Source organism: Heterocephalus glaber, unplaced genomic scaffold (genome assembly GCF_053883595.1).
Source record: "Heterocephalus glaber isolate CG9 unplaced genomic scaffold, H.glaber_assembly_v1.0 deba00001688, whole genome shotgun sequence".
NCBI lineage: Eukaryota > Metazoa > Chordata > Mammalia > Rodentia > Bathyergidae > Heterocephalus > Heterocephalus glaber.
This window is the reverse complement of record NW_028258413.1, coordinates 5,778,147-5,802,260: the sequence shown is the minus strand read 5'-3', so window position 1 is coordinate 5,802,260 and position 24,114 is coordinate 5,778,147. Positions and strand designations below refer to the sequence as shown.

Below are 24,114 nucleotides of genomic sequence, written 5' to 3'. Positions count from 1 at the left end.
TCATCAAAAGTCAAGGGCCATCTGCATAGAGAAAGAAACCCTATCTCTCCCACACCCATGGAAATACTTAAGATGCATACTGTTTTGTACAAGACACTGAGCAACTTCCTCTGTACGCTGCTGCTAGTGAATTTTGGCTGCATGATAATGAGGTGATGGTTTTCTCTCTTAGCTTACAGCTGAGAAGAAAAAGCCCTGTGGAGGTAACTGATGGGCCCCCCACATTCCCGCTGACATAAGCAGCAGAGCTTATCTGAAGCCTGTGTTTCCCTTCTCCAACCACAGCAACCTTCTTAATACCAGCTTCCTTGGGTAGGAATCTCCACATACGTTACCAATAAAACTGGGTAAAATAGTGAAAATTCATCATCATTACTAGAAAAAAGAAATCTTAAAGTTATAAGAAATAGGAATTGGGCAGAGTCAACTACATTGTACTATTTTCACACACAATGGTGTATTTTGGTTGCAATTTAAATATCCTTTTAAGCTCAGTTTTACCTTGGTTTTGATAGTTTCTTCCAACTTTGGGAAAGTATTTGTTCTTAAAGATCTAATTTTTTGCCTTTCCTAAATACTTAGCTTCTCTTTTGCTTTATCCAGAAGTAAAAGATTCGTTAGCTGTTCGCTAACTTGGGAAATATGTATTGGTGGTATTGTGCTGTAAATACTTGTATTCGTTAAAATTTAATGTAACTGAAATAAGAGTTTTGAAGGCAGAGAAAGATCTTATAAAAACAAAATGTGGTGTCCACAAGGCACTGTGGAGAGTTTGTTGGTTTAAGAAATGCAAACATAGGAAATGTTTAGACAACTGACCGTAAAATGATGCAAGTCTTTGCTCCTGCAATAAGCTGGAAGCATAAGAGCAAACAAAGGTATCTCACAAGGTTGCTCAACTCCGAATTTCCTGGGAGGGTTCTTATTTTGTAAGGAGAAGTTCCTGAACTTGAATATCTTGACTGATACTTTATTCCAACCACCTTGGCCCCCCACAATGGTTCTGAACAAGTTGCTAGGCAATATTAGAAAATCTAAGTGGCTTTTAATTTAAAAATTTGGATATGGTACATTCAAAAGGGCAGCAACAGGAACACCTGTACAATAGTTAGGCGGCCACCATGAGTGGATCCTGGCATTCAGAACCAAAGGCAACCCAAGAATGTGTTTTAGCCATATTTCTTTGCCACAGATCAAGAAAGATGCTTGCTAGACTCAAATAATTGAAGAGTTACTTTTGCAATTTATAAAAGATTTGGAACTCAGAAAAGTATCACTAAGAACAGTTTTTCAATAGTGTTGTGTTTCTTTTCCAGAGTGTCAAGCAATACTTGGGCATCCTCTCTGCCCATGTGTCAGGGCCGTACGTGTGAGAGTTCTTTCTGTGCACTATTGCACACGCTCCTAGAGCAGCGCTGACCACTTCCCCTCTGCTGCCCCCGCCCAGCCACCTCACCATGCACTGTGTTGTGTGCCTCAAACAGAGTTTTGCAACGATGTAAAGAGTCACAATGGTTGCTGCACCATCCGCTCACTGTATCCTCCCGCACGAAGTCACCTACCTCCTCCTTTTATATCCAGAATAAATCAGAGTCACCGCATCTGCTAGTAATCTGTCCTTTTAAGTCTAGAATACTGAGGGGCGTGTTCTACTTTCGTGTCAAAACAGTACAAATTACCAGGCATCCCAGAATTCTCCTAATGCAGATCAGGATATGGAAGCTGCAGGACACTCTGACCCTCATTCTCTCCTCCCATGGATTCCCTCTTCTCATCCAGCTCTCAGGATTTCTTTGGCACTGGATGGTCCCAGCCTTGCAGAAATGTGCACTACCCAATGCTGTTTGTCCAGATCCCCCTCTTCCCTAGTGAAGGCAGGATTGCTACCAGGCTGATGGTCTGGAAGTGCCTTCATTTGACATCTGGGTTGTCCAAAGCTCAGTCAGGACTACTTCCAAAGCATTCTCCACAGATATTCGATTATGGAGTCTTTCTCTGAATTCCTGAAGTTAGTGGGCCAGGGAGGGAGGAAGATTTATTGTTTTTGAAGTATCTGCTCCCATCCTTGGCAGGCTCTTTGTACCGAACCATGAACATCCCTGCTGCAATATCTCTCCAGTTGGGCTCGCTTGCCTTTGAGAGCCAGTTAAGAGAACGCCTCTCTCTACTTCCCCCTGTACAATGTGATCTGCACCGTTGTTCCCATATGCACTCTTTATAGCTCCTTTTATAAAGTTCCATTTTTCCAATTTTCATTTTTTGTTAGTACATGTCTGCATTACATAATGGCTACACTCCTCCTGGGAAGTTGGTCCATGGACAGACATCATGCATCTAAGTTTTATTCATCTCCTTCCCTGCCCCCCACCCCATCTCTTGGTGCTCCTCCCATTTGCAAAATATCTATCTTCCTATTTCCTATTATCCATGTTATATTTTGTTATCTTTTTTGGCTTCCCATGTAAGAGAAATTATGGAATATTTAAATATATATGTCCAATTTCTCAACATTATGTTCACACAAAGTGCATCTGTTTTCCTAAAAATGATTCAAGTTTATCTTTATTTATGGCAGAGTAGTACTCCATTGTGTATAAATACCACATTTTCTTCATCCATTCATCTGTTTATGGACATATAGGCCACTTCAAAGATGTAGCTATTATGGATTGTACTGCTATAAACACAGGTATCCATGGATCACTGTGGTATGATGTCTTTAACCTAAAAGGTACCTAGAAGGGCAATAAGCTGAGTCAAATGGAATTTCCAGTGTTAGTTTTTTGAGATATTTCCATAGTGATTACCATAGTGATTGTACTAATTTACATTCTCACCAACAATGTAGAAGCATCCCTTTTTTCCCTGCAGCCTCACCAGCATTTGTTGGCATTTAATTTCTTCAAGATGAGCATGCTTTCTAGAGCAAGATGGAATCTCAGTGATGTTTGAATTAGCATTTTTTAATGGCTAGAGATGTTGAACACTTTCAAATTATTTATTGGCCATTTGTACTTCTGAGAAGTGTCTATTCATTTCAGTTACCTATTTTTGGATTGGGTCTTTTAATTTGGGGGATCTAATTTTATTAAGTTCTTTATATATTCTACATATGAGTCTTCTGTCCATGGAATAGCTGGCAGAAGTTTTTCCTTTTGTAGGTTGTTTCTTCACTCTGTTGTTTCCTTTGCTATACAGAAGCTTTTAATTTGATATGATATAACTGGTTGAATCCTGATGTTATTTCTTGTGCAATTGGAGTTCTGTTCAGGAAGTTATTGCCTATGCCTATGTCTTCAAGAGTTTTACCTATTTTATCTTCCAGCAGATCCATTTTGATTTTAGTTTAGTACATGGTGAGATAAATGAGTCTAGACTCAGTCTTTTGCATGTGGATATCCAATTTTCCAGCACCATTTATTAAGCAGGCTATCTTTCCCTGAGCATACGTCTTTGGCCCCTTTGTCAAAGATTAAATAGCTGTGCGTGCCTAGGATTGTTTCTGCTTCATCTATGCTGTTCAGTTGATGCACGTGCCTATTTTGTGGCCTACTGCACTGTATTAATCACAGTAGCTTTTCAGTATAACTTCAGATCTCGGATTGTGACGCCTCTGGCTTTGCCTTTGTCACCCAGGATTGCTTTTGCTATTCTGGGTCTCTTATGGTTCCACATGAATTTTAGGATTCTTTTCTCTAGATCTGTGAGAAATGCTGTTGCTGTTTTGACTGGGAGTGCATTAAATCTGTTTGCCAGTTTTGAAGTATTTTGATTATATTGGCTCTGCCTATCTAGGAACAGGGGATAGCTTTCCATTTTCTGATGTCCTAATCAATCTCCTTTTTCAGGGTGATGTAATTTCCATTGTAGAGGTCTTTCACTCCCCTGACTAGGTTAATTCCTTAGTATTTAATTTTTTTGATGCTATTGGGAATGGTAGTTTTCCTAATTTCTTTTACTGAGATGCTACTAATTTTTGTGTGTTGGTTTTGTATCCTGCTACACAACTGAATTTGGTTATTAATTCTAGGAGGCTTTTGGTGGAATTTTTTGAGTCTTCTATGTAAAGGATCATGTCATCTGCAAATAATGGTAATTTGACTTCTTCATTTCCTATACATATGTCTTTTTTTTTTCTATCTCTTGCCTGATTGCTCTGGCTAATGTTTTGAGAACTATATTAAACAGGAGTGGTAATAGGAGACATCTTTATCTTGTTCATGATATTAGAGTGAAAGCTTTTAGTTTTCCCCCAATTTAAATGATACTGGCCCTTGCTTGGTCATAAATGGCTTTTATCAGATTGAGATAATGTCCTTCTACATTTATTTTCTTCAAGAACTTTATCATGAAAGGATGTTTGATTTTGTCAAAGGCCTTTTCTGCTTCTTTTGAGATGATCATGTGATTTTTGTCCTTGCTTTTGTTTATGTGGTGTACTACACTTATTTGTGTATGTTGAACCATTCTTGTATCCCTGGATGAAGCCTACTTGGTCATGATGTACGATCTTTTTGATGATTTTTTGCAATTTTGGGGGTGATTTTTCCATCTATGTTTATTAAAGAGAGTTATGTTTTTTGGTTGAGTCCTTGTCTGGTTTTGGACTCAGGGTAATACTAGCTTCCAGGAATGACTTTGGGAGTATGCCTTCCCTTTAAATTTCATTAAAGAGTGTGAGAAGTACTGGCATTAAATCTTCCTTGAAGTTACTATAACACTGAGGAGTGAATCCATTGGGTCCTGGGCTTTTCTTAGTTGGTAGGTTTTTGATTGCTCTTTGAATCACTTTGCCTGTTATTGGTTTATTCAGGGTTTTTTTTATGTCCTTAGTTCAGATTTGGTATATCATCTGTATCTAAGAATCTGTCCATTCCTTTTGAATTCTCCAATTTATTAGAGTAGAACTTTGTGAAGTAGTTGCTAATAATCTGGATTTCAGTGATGTCCATTTTTTCTTCACCTTTTTTCACCTAACTGCATTGACTTTGTTCTTTTCTTTCTTTCTTCTGACAAGTTTGGTTAAAGTTTGTCTATGTTGTTTATTCTTTCAAAGAATGGGCTATTTGATTCCTTGATTCTTTGTACTTTTTTTTAGTCTAAATTTTGTTAATTTCTGCTCTGATCTTTTACATTTTCTTCTTTGTACTAGATTTGGATTTGGATTTTTCTAGTTTTTCTAGGACCTTGATGTTCATCATTAGGTTATTTACTTGGGCTCCTTCTGTTTTTCTGATGTGGGCATTCGCAGCTATAAAGTTCCCTCTTAGCATTGCTTTCATTGTCCCATAAGTTCTGGTATGTTATGCTAGCATTACTGTTTCATACTACAAAATGTCTAATTTCTTTTGTGATTCACTATTTATTCAAGAATACATTGTTTAACTTCCATAATTTCTATGGTTTCTTTTGCCATTAATCTAGTTTCACTGTGCTATGGTCTGATAATATGCATGGGATAATTTCCATTTTTTTGTATTTACTGAAGCATGCTTTATTGGCTAGTATATGGTCTAGTTTGGAGAAAGTTCCATGTGTTCCTGAGAAGAATGTGTATTCTGTTGCTGTTGGGTAGATGTCTATTAAGTTCATTTGTTCAAAGGCTTGATTCAACTCTGATATTTCTCTGTTATTTGTTTAGTGCATCTATTTGGGACAATGGGGTACAAGGTCCCCCACTATAACTGTTTTGATGTTTATCTGATCTTTTATCCAGTAGTATTTGTTTTATAAAGTTGGGTGCATTTCAGTGTTCAGTGCATATATGTTTATCTTTGTTATCTCTTCCTGTTGAATTGTTCCCTTAACCAATATGTAGTGACCTTCTTTGCCTCTTTCGATCAGTTTCAGCTTGCAGTCCACTTTGTCAAAATAGAATAGCTGCTCTGCTTGTTTTCAGGTTCCCATTGCATAGAATACTATTTTTCTTTTTCTTTTTATTATTTTTAAAAAATTTTTAATTTATTATTTTTTTAAATTCTTAGAATACCATTTTTCATTCTTTGATTTTTAATCTGTGAATTTCTTTTTGGGTTAAATGTGTGTCTTGAATGTAGCATACTGTTGGGTTCTGCTTTTTGATCCATTCTAACAATCTATGTCTTTTGATTGGGGAATTGAGATCATTCACATTTAGAGTTATTGCTGAAAGGTATTGACTAATTTTTGTCATTGTATTATTTTCTTGTTGCTAATTTCCTTTTTTCACCTTCTACTTAACTGCTCATTCTTCCTAATTCATTCATTCTATTAGATCTTTTGTCTTTGTTAATGTCATTGTCTGTTTTTAGGATATCCTTGAGAATTTTTTGGAGTGCTGCTTTGGTCATCATGAATTTCCTTAGGTGCTCTTTGTGATGGAAATACTATATTTCTCAAAAAATTTTTGAAAGACCGTTTTGCAGGATGTATCAGTCTTATTTGCCAGTTGTTTCCTTTTAGCATTGTCATTGACAACAGTGATATGTTCACTCCAAGTTCTCCTGACTTTCAGGTTTACGTTGAGAAGTCTGCTGTAGTTCTAATGGGTTTACCTTTAGAAGTGGTTTCTTGCTTTTTCTCTAACAGACTTGGTCCTTGTGTTGGACTTCTGGGATTTTGATTGTGATGTGTTGTGGAAAGGTCCTTTTTGGATCATTGTATTAGGATTTTTATGTCACTCATTTATCTGTATGTTAAATTCTCTCCCATTTTTGGAAAGATCTTTGTTATTATTTCTGTAAACAGATTTTTCCATGCCATTTGTGCTGGCTTCTGATTTTTTTGCTAATTCCCATCGATCTTAGGTTAGTCTTCTTTGCATGATCTGGCAGCTGTTGGATCCACTTCTTGTGTTCTTTTGTTGTTGACATCAGCCCTGTCCCCCAAATCTGACACTCTGACCTCACATTGGTTGCTTCTGCTGCCCATATTTTCAGCAGAATTTTTAATCTCCTCAATTTCTGTTTGGTACCTTTTCATGGACAATAATTCTTTGCTAACCTGTTCATTCATGTTTTTGTATCATTTTGTTTAGCTCAGCTAGCTTTTTGTTAGTGTCTTCTGTAAACTCACTGACCATTTTGTTCATTAGGTCCATTATCTGTTTAGTTACATATTCTTTGAGCTCAATAAGCATCTCATTGATCTGTTTTTTTCTAATTTCCTCTGTTATCCCTTTGCATAATTCAGCTGTGTGGCCTTTGATTTCCTCCCTTTCAATGCCCCATGGATCAGCTTTGAGGGAGTTGGGAGGTTTTAGAAGCCTTTAGTTGTCTTGTGCTCTCATTTATCTATTGATTTTATTTTGTTTTTTGTGCTGCAGCTTGCAGGTTGATCACAGTGGAAGACTTTGTTGCTACTATGGAGACTTCTTCAGTTAGTGTCGTTTTCAGTGATGCACTCTGGGTGTGGGTAACTGTAGACCTTTGCTTCAGTCCCAAGATCCACCTGTCTGCATTTATTTGGAAAGGGAGACTGCAGTGTGTTTGGTTCTCTGGGAATGGACTGCAATATTGTCAGTGACACTAAGGCAATCCAGATATTGGAATACAGAGAAAACCAACTGATAGCAACAGCTATGCCACCAGTAGAAACAAAAATCAACAACAGTAATAGCCTCACAGACAAAGTGGACATTGCCAGATCCTAACAACCAATAATGTACCAGCCTTAGCCACTGGAAAGAGATCTATAATTATAATACAAACACTAAGATAAACCAAATATTGACATAAGGTAAATATCTACTAAATGCAACAATTCTACCTCTGTAACAATAGAACAGTATTCCACAGTAATAGCATAGACTTAGCTAACTATCTAACGCTTAATGGTGACACTAGTAAAGATAGAGGGGGTGGGAATGGCAGAATGGAAAAAGTAAAATTTGAAAAATTAATCAATGGAAGATGAGGCGGAAAGAAAAAATGAGATAAAGGATCCTATTGAGGAGTAAAAGGAAATTAAGAGTGTTACATAAAAGTAACAGAAAAGAATATCCAATAAAAAGAAAGAAAAACCAGACAGCAAAAAAAAAAAAAGGAAAAAAGAAAAATTAAACAGAAAAAAAATAAATTAAAAGGAAAAAAGAAAAAAATACAAAAAGGAGAAAAATCCCTAACCAGTCCCCCCCGCCAAGTTCAATGAAAGAGAAAGAAAGAACAAAATGAGAAGAATAAATAAATAAATGAATAAGTCCCTCTGTATTTTTGATTGAATGGTTTCCTTCCAGGGCTGCAGTCCTGGGATCCAGAATTACATTCTCCCCGCCCGGCTCTGTGGCCTGTGGGTTGGTAAGGTGGCCCCTCTCATCCAGAGACCCCGTTGTCACACACCCCAGACTGCCACAACCACACGAGTCAAGGTGTGCCCCTGTTCACACTAGTAAATGGGGGAAGCCAATCAGTCCATGGTCTCTGCTGGGAGTCATGCAGCAAGGTGGGGGTTCAAGTAGGTTCTGGACTTAACGCCAACACTTGCAGATCAAGCCATCTCTGAAAGCCACACTCGCCAGGCCTGGCTACCAGGGCCCATGTCCTTCCTGGGCTTCCACTGCTCGGGGGTCTATGTTTAGCCTGCCCTCTCTCTCTCTCCTGTGGCTGTCTCTCCTCCAGGCCCATGGGAGGGTAACCCTGAACCCCTGCAGTGGAGCTGTTCTGTGCCTTAGTCTAACACAAGTAGCCCCTTTCCAAAACAGGGCCTGATTAAACTCTCGCAATATGGCGGGCACTCCATTAGGTTCCTTCTCCTGTTCTACTCCGCTGTGAAGGAGTCACTCTTGAGCAAAGTCTCACACTGTTTGTGCAGTTTACAACAGCTACGTACCTTTCTCGGGGCTAGTGCTGCTGGCCAGCTCTGTAATTTCTCCCTGGATCTGCTGACCCTCAGATTGCTTTCTCTTCCGGTTCACTGTCCTGGTCAACCATCAGGTTGGTCAGGTGCCTGGCACCTCTGCTTCCCTGTGCTGAAGAAACAATGCAGACCCAGCTCATAGTTAATGCGTGGCCACAGACAGAGTGGGGAATCCGCAGGTGCAGAGTCGGTCGGGGGCTAACACGAGGATCGGTGTGGTCTACCTGGTTGTGGGTCCGTCCTATAAATGTCTACATTTTTCAAATGTGGTGCCAATACTGAAGATGTCTCACATGTCAATTACTCAAGTCACTGATTTTTACATGAAATCAAATTACTTCTGAACCACAGAGACTAGGTGAAAATGGAGCTTGTAGCTTGAAACAAAGCCAGTCACACACACAAGCCCACACTCTGCTCTCCTTCTAGGACTGCTCTGATGTCATGGTCGGTAGTCTGAATTCATGGTCCGAGGTTCACAGCTGCTGGCATTTTATATTCCTGTGGGAAGCTTGTCCTTGAAGACATTTAGTTTTCCTACTTTCATACTGGTATAAAACCTGGGCTACAGGTGAGGAAAACCACTATCTTGCCCTCTCCTCTGTACTGTAAGTTCTGAATTAAAGCTTGAAATAACAAGATATGCCACGAAAAATCTTAGCCAGAACTTCCATTCACCACTGCTTCCCTCCTCCTGGATTCTCATTGTGAATTAAAAAGAAAAGACCCTATATGTGTAATCATTTCTTGTTTCTTTATTACCCACTGAGGATGATGTGTAATTATTTTTAAGAATGAGAATGAACAAAATTGCAAGGTGTTTCACTTACTAAAAAACGTCTTTCCTTGCTGCAAACCAAGCATGCCCACAGGTTCTGAATTGTGTTGTTTTTATTCATGCTACCTCCAGGCTGAAGATCAGCTTGGTAGCCTCAGATTCCAGCGATGGAATATTTTAGGGAGCTGTGGTGCTGAGTACTGTTTAATGTCTAGTCAGTCCTCTTGGTCACAGTTGTTGGATTCTGATCTTCCTGGAAGCCAAGTGGCAGCTTCCCAGGACACACCGTGAAGACACCCTAAGCCCTTTCCCTGGCTAATAGTCCCCCTGTGTCATCAGTAAGGAAGGAGGAGACTTCGGCAGCATCTCACCTAGGCATGTTTTCATTTAACAGAAAAGATGAGCCCACAGGCCAATGGCCCCACAGCTGCAAGCCCAACCCCAGAGGAAGAGCTCCAGATGGGGCAGATGATGGCAAAGCGCGCAAAAATCATCAAGGAGCTGATCCAGACGGAGAGGGATTATGCTAACGACCTGGAGCTGTGTGTGAGGGAAGTGGTTCAGCCCCTGAGAAACAAACAGGTAAAGGCAAACTTGAGGTCGTTTGTGCTCTTAGTTTTTCTCTCCCACATCCTAAGTAGAATGCCAGCTCCATAACAGTGTGTCTTCTGCCTTCATCAGAGTCCTAAGTTGATGCAACTCAAGGCAGACCCCTGCTTATGGCAGGCAGAGACCCTGCTGTCCCTCTGAGATACAAAATACAGGAAGAAAGAAATTCAGTTTGTGAAATTTCTGTGTTCTTTGGATTTCTATGAAACTAGTAACAAATTTTGAGCAACAGGTTTTCAACGGGCTGGGAATGATGTGCTTAATTTAATTCAATGATACTCATAGGTTTAGAAGAGAAAAAGATGTGAATGGCCCCCACATACACACACACATTGAGAGCTTGATTGTTCCTGTTTAAGTAAAATTCAACATAAAAGTTCTGAATGTGTAAAAATGTTCTCTTTGGTGGGATTGGCCCCAGATAAATCTTAAAGTGGTTAGAAGTTAAGCATTGTTCCCTTTAATCGAGGTCTGTCCGGGGAATTTCCTGGAGGGCATCAGAATAAGGGCACAAGGATATTTACCTTGGTATGAAGGTGCACATGTGTACACACACACACACACACAATTATTTCATGCATTCACACTCATGTGCCCTGCGCTGTTTTCAGCACTGATTACAGTGGAGTGCAAAGCCCTGCCCTGTGGGGTTCACTCGCTTTCCAGGGCAAGGAGGAAGGAGTCAGACAATAGACAATGGATCAGCAGCATGTAAAAGCGCAACAGATGCTGGCAAGCACAGCTGAGAAAACCAAAGCAGGGAGGAAGGGGAAACAGAACGGAGCTTCTCAAAGACCATCACGACCAGCGTGGCTGGGAATCCCCCATCAGACATCGTTTTGGATACATGTGCATATAAAACTTACATAAAGTGATTAAAACTGCAGATGCTATTTTGAGATATACATGTCTCATTCGGCAATATGTTATATGTATCCTTTCATGACTTCTCATTATAAGCATTTTTCTATTATTACTGATGCTGAGATGTATGTCAGTTTAGGGTGTTTTCCTTTATTTCCTTAAAATAAATTCCTAGAAATGGAATTGCTACATAAATATTACTGTACATTTCAGATTTTGATAAAAATTGCCAACTGTCAACTAGAAAGATAATACTGCATTAATTTTCATTCCCTTTAATGACTGGGAAGACACTGTCTCTGTATCCTCTTTAATGCTGAACAAAGCCAATTTTATATTCCTCTATTTCCTTCTAAAAATATCTTATTTTTTTATTAATTTTTATGCTTCTAATTTCTTTTCATATCCACATATTTTGTCCTTTTAAAAATTATGGTTTATCTGTTATTATTTTATAAGATCTTTTGTACATCACAGTTTTCCATCTTACATGTCACAAGTAATTTTCCTAATTTGTCCTTTGCCTTCTCATCTTGGTTATGGTGCATGTTTAGTTTGTTTTTACCATTCTAACATAGTTTAGTATATCCAACTTTATTCAATATGGGCTTGGTATCTTAACATATACTCAGTCATTATAAAAGTATTGTTAGCTAGTTGCCCCAACACCAATTATTAACCCCACCTCCAGTACTTACAACAGTCAGAAGTAGAGTTCATAATTTTTTTTTGAAACAGGCTTTTGCTCTATAATTTAGGCTGGCCTTGAACTCACTATGTAGCCCAGGCTGGCCTCAAACTTGGGACAATCTTCCTGCCTCGGTCTTCCAAGTGCTGGAATCACAAGCGTGTGCCGCTACCCCTGGCGATTTTATATTTCTCAATGCAGGACTCTTCTCAAAAATACTAGAAAGATGACCCAGGTTACACACTGGGGAAGCCCAGTGTAGGTCAAGGGACCCTTGATACAAAGGCTGCTCTTTGGTTTAAGATGCCATGCATGGAACAGTGTGGCAAGGTAGGCTTGGTAATCTGCTTCCTGGGAAGCTGTCTTTAGTTTTACCCCATGACTTTTTATGGTGTGTTCACTGTGGGTCAAGTCCAGCTCCAAGAAGTTCATTAACATTCTCACTTGAGCCTACCGTAGTCTCATGTCAGGAGGAAACCACCACATTTCTGAAAACCTGGAAATTTCCTACCAATTCTGTAAAACTAGCAATACTATTCATGGCTGAGACGAAAATTTGCTCTCTTCTGTCATTGCTAAATATGTAAAAATATTTGGGGTGTGTTTTTTTCCATTTTATATAAACTAGCTGTATCTCATATACCTTCTACTCTGGCAGATATTGATTATCAATAAAATACTCATTTACACACTTACTAATATTGATTTTAAAGCACATAGCACTAGACTCTGCTGATACCTGCCCTTCCTTATGGGGTGAGCCTGCCCATTAATGCCTATCCCTTGAAAATTTAGAACCTAGCCCACTGCCTTCATTCCTTTTCTCTCTTCTTAATTTGGGCATCATTTTTAGGTCATTCTGATGTCCATGCAAATAATCCATGTAACATCTGGGCGCCATGTTCCTCAACTTGTCCATATCCAGTGAGCTCTCCTCAACCATGTCAGCCACTCACCAAGGTCATCTTAGAATTTGTCATGACTGGTAAATGCAACCCCTTAAAGTCAGAATTTTGAGCCCACTGTCCTGTAGTCCTGTCTTTCTTGCAGCCCATTGCTAGTGCTCTCCCGGCTCTGACAGTGTCTCGATGATACCTGGACATCCAAACTATCAGCTTTATCACCTTCCCAGCCTCCATCATGCCCACACGTGGTTCAGTTCCCATGAGTCTTTAATTCCCTTTCTCTCTTTCTTGTCATTTGTTCCCCTGGAAAAACCCTACTCTGGTTAAGTTCAGTGTTATGTCCACTTCAAATCTTTGCTGTTGAAGCTGAACCGATCTATTACATTCAAGACTATTTTCTTCACATGGTTCTCCCAGTAATGTCTCAGAGGGGACTTTCTCGGGTTTTTTCCTCACACCTGAAACATGCCTTCTTCTAACCTGACTCTTATGAAATGTCTTTTTCCCTGAGAAAGTAGACACAACAGAGAAGATGCACATTCTCCCAACTCCAAATTACTTGCTTCTCTACTCACGTAACCTGGCTTCCTTTTATTTCAAACCCAGTCGATCTGCATTTAGTGAACGACAGCCTCGCCACTGTGTAGCTGAGCCCTCCCTCTGCTAAGCCAAGGACTTGCTCTTGCTGTGTCCTTTCCAACTTCTGCATAACTAATTCTACCTTTGGTGCTGGATCATTCTCTATTATTGGCTATCTTAAAAACAAACAAACCAAAATAACTCTCTCTCAGACCTAAAAGAGTTATCTAAATTTTCTGTATTTCTTTCTCTTTTTAAATTAAATATAAAATATTTAATATGTACAAAATATATGTGTTTAAAACATGTTTCAAAATAAGTAATATACAGGAAAATGCCTTTCTTTGAATTCATGTATTTATATCCAGTGGGAAAAGTTTATTTAATATGAGGATATTGTCAATTTTAAACCACCTACTATGCTGTGGGTCAAACTGGCTCCATAGATAGGAAAGTCCCTGCCGAGCTATTCTTTTGTATGTATTCTCTACTTTTTTCGGTTTTTACGTTTTGGGGCTGTTTTTTCTTTTCCTGTTTCCTGCTTTCTCTATAACTCTTATAAACAATTCTCAGAATAGGTGTCAAATAAATCATTCCTGTTGTGGTAACATTTATGCTAATTTCTTTGGCATGTTTAACTTTTGCTCTCAATGTTTTAAATTACAGTTCTCACAATTGTAAGTCACACTTCCTATGTTCCTCAGGTTGTTTATGGCTTGTTGATTTTTCACACTCTATGTTTCAAAGTCTCTCAGTGCTCTTTGTCTTTTTTCTTATAGACTTTATTTCCATTTTTTCCATTGCTCATCATTTTTCCTTTCCCTTCTTTCCTTTCCCCTGCCCCTCCCACTTCCCCTACCCCTTTGGACCTTTTCTTCCTATTTTACATTTTCGATTATTCATTCTAATCATTGGTACATTTTAGGTATTCAATATAATGACATTCATCATTGGAAATTTGCACCTTTACACAGTCTCTCTTGGTTCTTATTTTTCACTCTTGCCCAGCCCTCCCTTCAACCCCTCCATCCCTCCCTATTTACTAAGATTTTGTTTCCATTTTTCCATTTTCTCATATTAATCCCATTCCCTTCTTTCCTTTCTCCTACCCCTCCCCCTTCCCCTTCCCCTTTGCCCCTTTTCTTCCTATTTCACTTTCCCTATTATACCTTTTAGTCCTTATTTACACTTTCAGTTTCTCACACCAGAGAAACTATTCTTTGCCTTTGTCCTTCAGTCTGTTCTCTCCATTAATGTTGTAATAGCAAGTCTTTGAAGGCGCCTCAGAATTCTCATGTCAGATCTGCTTTTCTTTCCCACTGCTTAAAGCTTTTGACCTTTGATTAAGTGAACGGGTGCTCAGGAACTCCTGTGAGTCTCTGAAACATGAAGCGATCACCGGTACCACCTCTTCCTTAGCTTACACCTCACCTCTTCGGAGTGGATCAGCTCCTTCCCTCCTAACCGCCTAAACCGTGGTTTGAGCACACAACCCACTTGTCAACAGTTATTGCCCAGGTATAGGAGTTAACACACACAGTTTTGGGGTAACCATGGAAACACCCTACAAGCCAGGCTTGGTCAAACCCAAGGCAACATAATATCGTACTCGCGTCAGGTTGAGACGACACGAGGACATCATCTCACCACCGTGTTTTCTCTCTGTGAGCGCAGACGTAGAGCCCGCCCGGTGCACACAGTGCTCTGTGCAGGTGGAGACTGGGAGAACGCGGCTGGGAGCCGGGGAGCCCTCCCTAGCCTTCCGTGGCTTGTCTTGGTGAGCTTGTCTGCACGAATCCAGATCCAGGCCCGCGCTCACCTGTCCCGTGACAGTCCTGGCTGCTGGCTGGATCAAGTCCTTCTACAGATGGGACTTGGCTACAGGGTCAAACTCAGCAGGGCACCTGCTACCATGCATTGTGAGAGGTCTTGCTAAAGCATCCACACATTCAGGTTGAAGCACTCAGTGGGAAAAAAGGGTTCTCATTATTTGTTATCCAAACAGGGCCATCAGACAGACTCTAGTAGGTTTTGGGGCAGTTAAATCAAAATGAACCAAGACTGACTAAGCTAATCTGACAACGGTAAGGATTTTATGTGAAGGAAAGGAAAGAGCAAAAGGCGATTGAAAACAGCAGTTAGAGAAACTTAAGTGCATATTTTTGTTTTTAATTTCTTTTCCAGTGTCTAAAACACACATGGTACAAAAGCGCCAAAGATCTCTAAGGGGATATAACATCCTTCAACCACTCGTTCCTTCCTAGGGCAGGAACATCATGGCTCTGTCTTTTCCTGCTTCCACAGATCCCCTATGCATAAGCATGCATGTCTGACGCACGCGTGGAATGTTTTCGTTTTCTTTATGCAATGAGAAAACCATGTGTACTTGGGATTTTCTCACTGTTTGCATTGTTGCTTAACTGTGTGCATCATGCTCAGGATATTGTGTTTTCTGGGAAATAATTTTAAAATCTATCATTTGGTGTTGGCAGAAGCTCACTGAGATTTTGTTAGAATTTGGATATATTACATGGTAAAAATGTCATAATTTTCATTAGAAAAATAATAGAAGGAATTAATCATCTATAGTCCTGCTTAGAAATAAGCCCTATACATATTTTGGTTTGTAATCTAGGGAGAGGCAGACACTCAAATATTTCCTGAAATTGGAATTATACTGCAGATACCATTTGGAACCTTTTCCCTACAAAGAATATATGTACACGTTTATTCCCAATCATAAATAGCAAGTATTAATTTAAGTGGAAAAATAGTTTCTTTACTAAGGGTCCCTAGGTTTGGGGAGAATAATCAAAGACTGTCCCTGGATTTAAAGGCCCTCAGTTCCAGTGGCACTGACCAGTCCTGTCCTAAACCCCTACTTTCCCAGCAGAGTGTCTTAGGGTCCTGATGGGAAGGATCGGGTGGAGACCCGTTCTGTGGAACATGCAGCACTGTTCTGATATCCTACCAGGGCCCAGCATGAGTGAGGCAAGCCCAGGATGGGGGACCGTGAAAGAGAGGGAGTTAGAGAACGCGAATTGTAAACTTGCCCCCTTGTCCAAGTCTAAGAGAGTCTGGGAGGCTGAGGCAGGAGGATTCCAAGTTTGAGCCCAGCCTGACAACTTAACCTGCTTGATGAGACTCCGTCATGAGAAAGCCCCGGGGTGCCTCCCTAGCACTGCAACGGGGAGGGTGCACCTCAGGGCCCAGGGAATTCAGCTTCCTGCCGCTGCCCCTCCCCAAGGGAAGTCATTGTCCTCTCACTCCTTAGATCAACCGTGACAGAGAGAGTCGCCTGTGAGGAGGGCTCACCACTCCTCAGAAGTATGGAGATCGAACATCCCCGAGAGGAGCCGGAGGATGGCATGCAAATGCACTACCACAGTGCAAATGCAGCTCAGCTGTCCCTGCACCGTGCAAACTTGTGACAATGAGGTGCCACAGTTCGCGGAGGTCGAGCTGCATTTCTGCATCTGGTTCAGCGTGTAACTTTTCAGCCCTTTGGGGGTTGGTGTGGTGGCAGTGACAGTGAGCCCGAGTGCCCCACACAGAAGGGACTGTGGCTGCAGCACGTGTGGGAATGTCCCTGCCTCCGTGTCCTGCCTGACTCCAAGGCCTCCCTGACTGCTTGGCCGAGACCCCTGGGAGCGAGGTCTTACCTCACCTGTGTCCAGCTTGGGCTGCCTTTGCTGTGAGTGACACCCTGGCGCACAGTGGGGGCAGCGCATGCTGGGGCCTGGGTGGACCCACTGCCCAGTGCAGCCTCTGAGACTCCCCTCCCTCACCGCCTCCTCCTCAGCCCTCCCTAGACCCTGAGTGTCCTAAACAGGAAGTCACACACTGGATGGAATGACATTTTGTTACAAAGCTCAGAATTAGAACTATGTTGCTGTGCTGAAATAGTAGAAAAACATCAGGGCAGAAATATTTTATCTAGTCATTATTTAAATACACTCTGCTTTGCTAGGTAGATAGACACAGAGTTAGACAGATGTCTATTTAGTCTTCCCAAAGCTACTTGCTACAATTTTGCCTGCATGATAGAGGAAACTGTATGTGAGCAAAAATCTCTGGTCATGAGTCATGTCCCAGAGTACCCTTGTCACAATTGTCTTCTCTAGCGGTCACCTTCACCAAAAGGCAGTTACTATTTCCAGAAATGATGGTCACTTAGTTTTACTTAATCAAGAATTCTTTTTCCCCATTGTGTTTTTCTCTATTACTTAACTACTCTTCAAGTCTGTTCATTTCCAAATTTTTTGGATCTACTCTAGGCCTAAACCATATCCTACCTTGGCTCACTGACCACAACTTTCTTATGATCAGCTGCTCTCTGAGCACTGTCTCTCCACCAGCTGCCTCAACCCAGGTAGAATCCAGCTGGTGTCTAGTGGACCTGTCTTAATCACACCAGCAATTGCCGCACTCCATTCATAACCCACTCTGCACCACACCAAAATCCTATGCACGGGTTCCATAGTTTGCAAGATGTTGCCTCTGGGGAAACTGGGGAAACAGTACACATGTTAATTTTTACTTCTGCATGTGAATCTACAATTATTTCAAAATAAAAGTTCAATTAAAAATACAATACTGGGGCTGGGGATTTAGCTCAGTGGTTCCGCTCCCTGCCTTGAAAGCACAAAGTCCTGAGTTTGATCCCCAGTACCAAAAAAAAAAAAAAACCCAAAAAATAATACTGTTAGTTTTCTCTCTCTCTCTCTCCCTTTAACAATATTATCCTTTTAAATAGACATGAAAAATTTTAAATGCAAGGATAAATATTTTTCTTATGCTTTACCTTGTTTGTTCTCCCAAACTTTTGAATTCTCTTTTTATTGTGACTTATGGGGATGTAGAGATCACACTTGAGGTTGTTGAGGAATATGGCCATAAAGCCTAATAATCTGCACACCTCAGTCTTTCTCAGGGTGTGGTTAGAATACCAGGAATCCTTCCAGATGGGAAAGCACCCTGAGAGAAAAGCCAACTAAGTCTCTCCCACCCCTCCACCTTCCATCTGATCTATTCCCCCCACTGCATAGTTGGGAAGTTCCTGGGGTCACAAGACTTCACAGACTGGAGGGAAGCCAGAGATCCAAGCCAGGACCAGATAAAACCAGATAACAAAACCAAGCCAGAGATCCAAGCCAGGACCTGATAAAACCAGAACACAAGATGGGCACAAAGCCAGAACGTGGAGCACAAGTAAGAATTTTGGTCACTACATTAAATGACCATTCTGAGCAATGTTATGGAGTGGATCTAAAGTCCCCCCCCACACAAGGCTGGTGTTGGAGGTCCAGTCCCCAAAGTAGCAGCATTTTGGGGGAAATGCTAGGAAGTGCTGGATTAGGAGGGCTCTAGGGAACCCACTGGTGAAGTCATCACCAGCGGTCATATTAGGACAGTGATTAATTGATGAACCTGGTCACTTCCTGCTTTACCCAGAAGGGCACGGCTTTGAAGGCTACTCTTTGTCCCTGGCCACTTCTGAATTTCTGGCTTTCTGCCAGGCCTCTGAGGCTTAATTTCCCCTCTTGGTGGGATTCCCAGCGTTCCTCACATAACCTGGACCACTGTTGCTCAACAAGGTCAGATACTTGACATCATGTTAGAGAAGTAAAAATACACACAGTGAACAACAGAAACCTAGGCAAGGTTTTTCTTTCTTTTTCCAAAACTTTGTCAATAAGAGAAGTTCCTACTTGTTGGAGAAAAATTTTAGCTATGAGATGTTAAATTTAAAAATAAAAATCACACAAGTAAATGGCTCTGCCAGCCACGGCAAGATCACATTCATACACAACAGCTTGCTGGCCTCTCTCGGGTACTGATGCTAAGTCCTTGTGCTGTACCACCTTCCCATCCCCAGGAAGGCCCTTGGGTCAGGTGTCCTGGAAGACACACAGTTTGCTGTCACACTGGGTACAGGGTTAATTGAGTATGAAAGCGATACATCAATATTTTAGTACAGAAAATATTTATTGAAAGGAAATCACTTATCTTTGCTTGTCCAGAAAGCCTCACTTCCAAAAGAAAAAAAAAAAAAGAGGGAACTCTTTTTCTGTTTGTCTTTGAGTTTTCTGACAGAAGGACCTCACCTCGTTGCTCCATTTTTGGGCACCTTGTCAGCTCCGATTTGGGGCAGCTTTGGTTTCCTCTAATTCTTACAATCTGTCATCTTGATCAGAACCCGATGGGCCACGTAAGGAGATAATGAACGAGTTCCCCAGCACTATGAAGAGGCTGGGATGCCAGGAACTGAAAACGAGATCCACAGATCTATTTCAGAATCTATGAACACATCCCTCAGTTCACCTCCTCATGCTCTGAACTCACATATATACACCTCGATTTTCATTTGCTGTTATTTCTGAAGGATAAGCAACAAAATCCCGGCAGCTGTGATTACCACAATGATACCATAAACCTCTCTAATGAAATGCTAGCAAACTCGGGGCAGCCCTACTTGGCCACAGATCAATGTAGCCATGCACACCAGTCCGGGGTCACAAATCCCAGCCTTTGCAGAATAACACTGAATGAGGAACTGATGGCCTTTAACCATCAATGGAAATAACACTAATAACAGTGGGTGAGAAAGCAAACATGTACGCATGTGTGTGTGTGTGTGTGTGCGTGTGTGTGTTTTATTTATTAGTATTTATTGAAAGCACTTTAGGTATAGACAAGGTTGATGCTTACATGAGTTGATTAATTCTAGGCCATGTGGAGTAACATGAAGACATGAAACACGCCTTGCCATCCAAACCCTAAGACGCCCTCCTTAGAGGTGAAAAGCCTCCTTTGGCTGGGAAGAGATAACTTGCCATGCAGAGCAATAATTGACAAATGGGGGTGGGAAGGGCTTTTGAGGTTCAGAGAAGGGGAAGATCTTTTGAGTCAGCTGCGCTGGTGACTGTGCATGGATAATGTGGTGTTTTGGTTGAATATGCAGATTAAAAGGTTAAATGCTTAATGCCAGTTGGTGACTGGGTGAGAATCAGAGATTTATGTGATAGTCCTGCCCTAGGAGCGTTTATAATCTGCTCCACAAAATAGAAACACAAAAAATAACAACGTATCTCAAGGCGATTGTTTAGAAGCACTCATGGCAGCAGGCGGCTCAGGATTAGTTATGCTAATTACTGCAAATAATTTCCCTCTCCAGGCATTAGCTGGAGAGGCCTGACTTCCTTGCCCACCAGCAGCACTTGCCAGAAACCAACCTTCTTTTCTCCATCTACACCTCCAGTTTCCCCACCAATCTGCCTGCCCCTTCTCTGTCTCCTTTGTGGGTTGCTGTTCCTGTGTCCAAGCACTAAAGCAGTCTGGGCTCAGGCTGTGGCTTCTTTCTGCAGCCCACACTCACCCTGTCAAGGCCCTGCCAGGCTCCGTGGCTTAAATCCCACCTGCACGCTGATGGTCAGCAAGTAATGACCTCCAGCCTGGACATTTTCCCATGCTCTAATTACAACCTAACATTCCCATGATAACCTGCAAGGTTCCTCGAGAGCTTGGCCCTCATTCTCTGACCTCACCTGCTCCTTTCTTCTGCTCTGGACAAGCCAGCAGTGCTAGTGTACTGCGCTTTCTGTCTCCTCTGCCTCGAATGCTCTTCCCCAAGGTAACATCATGGCTTGGTCCTTTGCCTCCTTCAAGTCTTTACTCAATAAAACATCCCCTGACCACTGGAGGGATGATCCCGTGGAAGATCAGTACAGGAATGGGAAATGAGGCAGAGAACAAAGGGAAGCCATCTGAGGTCCACTGCTCAGTCATTAGCTCTGCAGGAAAGGGAGGCTTCCATCCTGGGAGCCTGGGGACTGCACGGAATGTACCTCTGAGGAGTACTGATCCACGGCTGTGTAGCGCCTTATAAATGTTCATCAATTTAAAACGTTAATGAATAGATGAACAACTTCAGCCAGGTGGTGGTCCGGGAAGTCCCCAAGGAGGGACGGATGTGCCTGGAATAAGCTTCCCATGGGTGGGCACAGGGTGAGGAGTGCAGCCCCTCAGGGCGACCACAGGGCAGCACCCTAAGTGAGCCGCAAGGGGCAATTTCAAAATGACCCTCCTCCTGTCGGGGTGGGTTCTTCTAAAAGTTAAAGTCACTGGAGCAGATCACATAAAAACACAGGGACACATCTGTTTTGAAAAGCCATGAATTTTTCAGATAGTGCCCTAAAAATGTTATATGTGCTTCACTGGTAGTTGTTGTTGTTAGATTTTCCCTCCCTTGACTTTATCATTGTTTACTAGCAAAAAGCAGATTGTCAAATAATTGCTAATTTTCCACTAAAAAATGAAATGAAAGCTTTTTGATAAGTTTTAGGTTAAACCTTCTGCAGTTAGATTAATGTATTTGTTCCTTCCCTTTATCTGGAATGTGGCAGTAGCTTTTGTTTTGCTGTTTTTACTTTTAACCCCCTTCAGATCCTTATTCAATTCAGTGACTTAAAGTTTGAGAGCTAAACACTGGGATTTTCGGGTAACAGACTGACAGTTTTTTCGTTTGCATAATTATAATCGGCATGGTACATGGAAAGGATATGGCTACCTTTTGTTAAATCTGCACTTTCTAAATATCAAAAAAAGGGAAATGGAGGGCCAGAGATTTAGCTCAATGGTTCTGCTGCCTGCCTGCCTTGCAAGCTCAAGGTCCCAAGTTCCATCCCCGGTACTAAAGAAAAAAAAACCAAAAAAAAAGGGAAATGGAGTATAAATCAATTTTTGTATAATCTGTTTAAAACATGAACTTTATTTGCTTAATATTAGGGCTTTGCCCCATTTTTGTAAGTTTCTTGAGACCCTATGTAGAAGCTCTTCTCATTAGACACTGAACAGTTGAGTCCACTCTCTGGCAGTGGCTACAAATTCGGTTTCATATCCCACTTAACAATTTAAATAAACTGAAATATTTCTAGATGGTCTACTTCTGTTCATATAAAAACAAAACTTGAAAAACCAAAAATAACTAGAGCAGGGAATGGCAGCTCTCAAACACAGACCTGCACACGAGGAATCTGAGGCTGGAGGAGATGGCTTTAACCAGAGGAACCTGGAATTGTGCACAAAACCAATTAAACTTAGGCTTTAGGAAGACTAATTTGAAATTATTAAGTAGTGGATTTGTGGACTAGGGAAAGAGGTAAGTATAGGGCCTCATAAAGTATTATAGAGGAAACAAAAACCAAATAAAACCAAACCCCTACCTGGATTTTGTACCAGTGTCAGTTGGGGATGGCAAGGAGAGGCACGCTGACGCTGAGGCTTGGAGTCTGGAATTTAAGGGTACAGTCAATCCACAGGGTGTGCAAAGGTCCGCCTCACTTGGGGGCGGATTTGTGTCCATCATTCTGAGCATACTCAGCAAGGTCTGGGCTCCGCTAAGGTCTGCACCTCTCCTAGAACTCAGACAAATAAAGGACCTCGACTGGCAACCCTGAGTTCTTAGGAAACAGGTGGTTGTGAGGCAGCAGCCAGGGTGTGGGCTGCCAACTGCAGAGACGCCTCAGCCACGAGCACAGAGCACCTGACACCAATCTTCTGACGAAAGCAAGATGACCCTGGCACCTGATGGCAATCAAGCCAAACCCTGGACCCAGTACCAAGCTTGTAACACAAGAGCAAGGAGAACGGCCTGGATCTAACATCAAAAAGATATAAAATATGGCAGCTGGTGACTTCGCTGCCACTGCCCTCTTGTTCACGAGCGGCTCCTCCCACATGCAGGATGGATCTTCTCTTTTTCCTTCAAAGCACCCTTTGCTCCTGAAGCACTTTTGGTTTTGGTACCAAGGAATCAAACTGAGGACCTTGCGCTTTCGAAGCAGGCAATGGCACCACTGAGCTACATCCCTGGCCCACCTTCAGCCCTTCTTTTACACTTCTCTTTCTTCTCCTTCTTCTACCTTCCTTTTATCCCCCCTAAATGTTAGCCTTTTATATTCTCCAATTGCTCTGACCAATTCATTGAATGGGTCGATAAGAGCTTGGCAAGGGTTCAGTAACAGTTGCTCAAAAGAGAGGGAAATGAGAAACTACTAAAGTGTTTCAGGAACGGGCTCTGCTCCTCAAAGCAATGCTCATCCCTGCTTCTTCCTGTGTGCTTCTGAGGACTGGGAGTACAGTCTAACCCTAAGAAACGCATAGGTACGTTAGGGGTGCAAAGCCCTGGCTGCCTCTGGCCGCTCTGCCCTGCCACTTACTAGGTCGATGCACATTTGCACCGCACTTGTCCAGTCTGGGAACTGTTTCTATGAGCAGTTTGGCCAACATCCATTCCCTAGCTCCTAATAAGAATAAGAGAGAAAATGCATTGTGTTCTTATGTCTGGCATTATTCTACATCTTACTTATATTAGTCCACATAATCCTCACCTCAACGCAGAAGCAAAGCCCCTACTTTCCTAATGAGGAAATCATGGCACTGAGGGACTAAGTGGAATGTGGCAGAATAGGACTGAAAACAAGTCGCTAGACTCTAACCCTGAGGCTTAGTCTCCGTGCTTTTCAGGGAGATGAACCCACATTGAGTACTTCACTTGAGAAACATTTGCTTGCCTCTGCCTTTGGTAATCTTTCTTGCCATGGCTTTATTCATTTAATATACATATATGTGTTTTGCAGTACTGGGAATTGCACCTAAGACCTCCAGCATACTAAGCAAGTGTTCTACCATCAAGCTCTGCCCTTGGCCCTCTTGCTGTGTCTGTATCACATAGGTGCTGAATGCTAAAGAGGCAAACACGGCATAATCGTTAGCCTCCAGAATTTACAGTCGCGTGAGACAGCCAGACTTGTGGGTGACTAATTTCACTGTATTGTGTTTAACTGGGCAGCCCCTTT

At 41.7% G+C, this 24,114-nt stretch overlaps 1 protein-coding gene across 4 annotated transcripts in view; it reads left to right on the top strand.

Annotated features, from left to right (window-relative positions):
• The window catches only part of Arhgef38 (Rho guanine nucleotide exchange factor 38), a 126,861-nt gene that overhangs the window by 32,977 nt on the left and 69,770 nt on the right, over positions 1 to 24,114 (top strand). For all 4 annotated transcript variants that reach the window (XM_087198777.1, XM_087198778.1, XM_087198776.1 and 1 more), the window contains exon 2: positions 10,005 to 10,192. In XM_087198777.1, the coding sequence (XP_087054903.1) occupies positions 10,005 to 10,192 (188 nt within the window). The remainder of the gene's footprint in view (positions 1 to 10,004; positions 10,193 to 24,114) is intronic.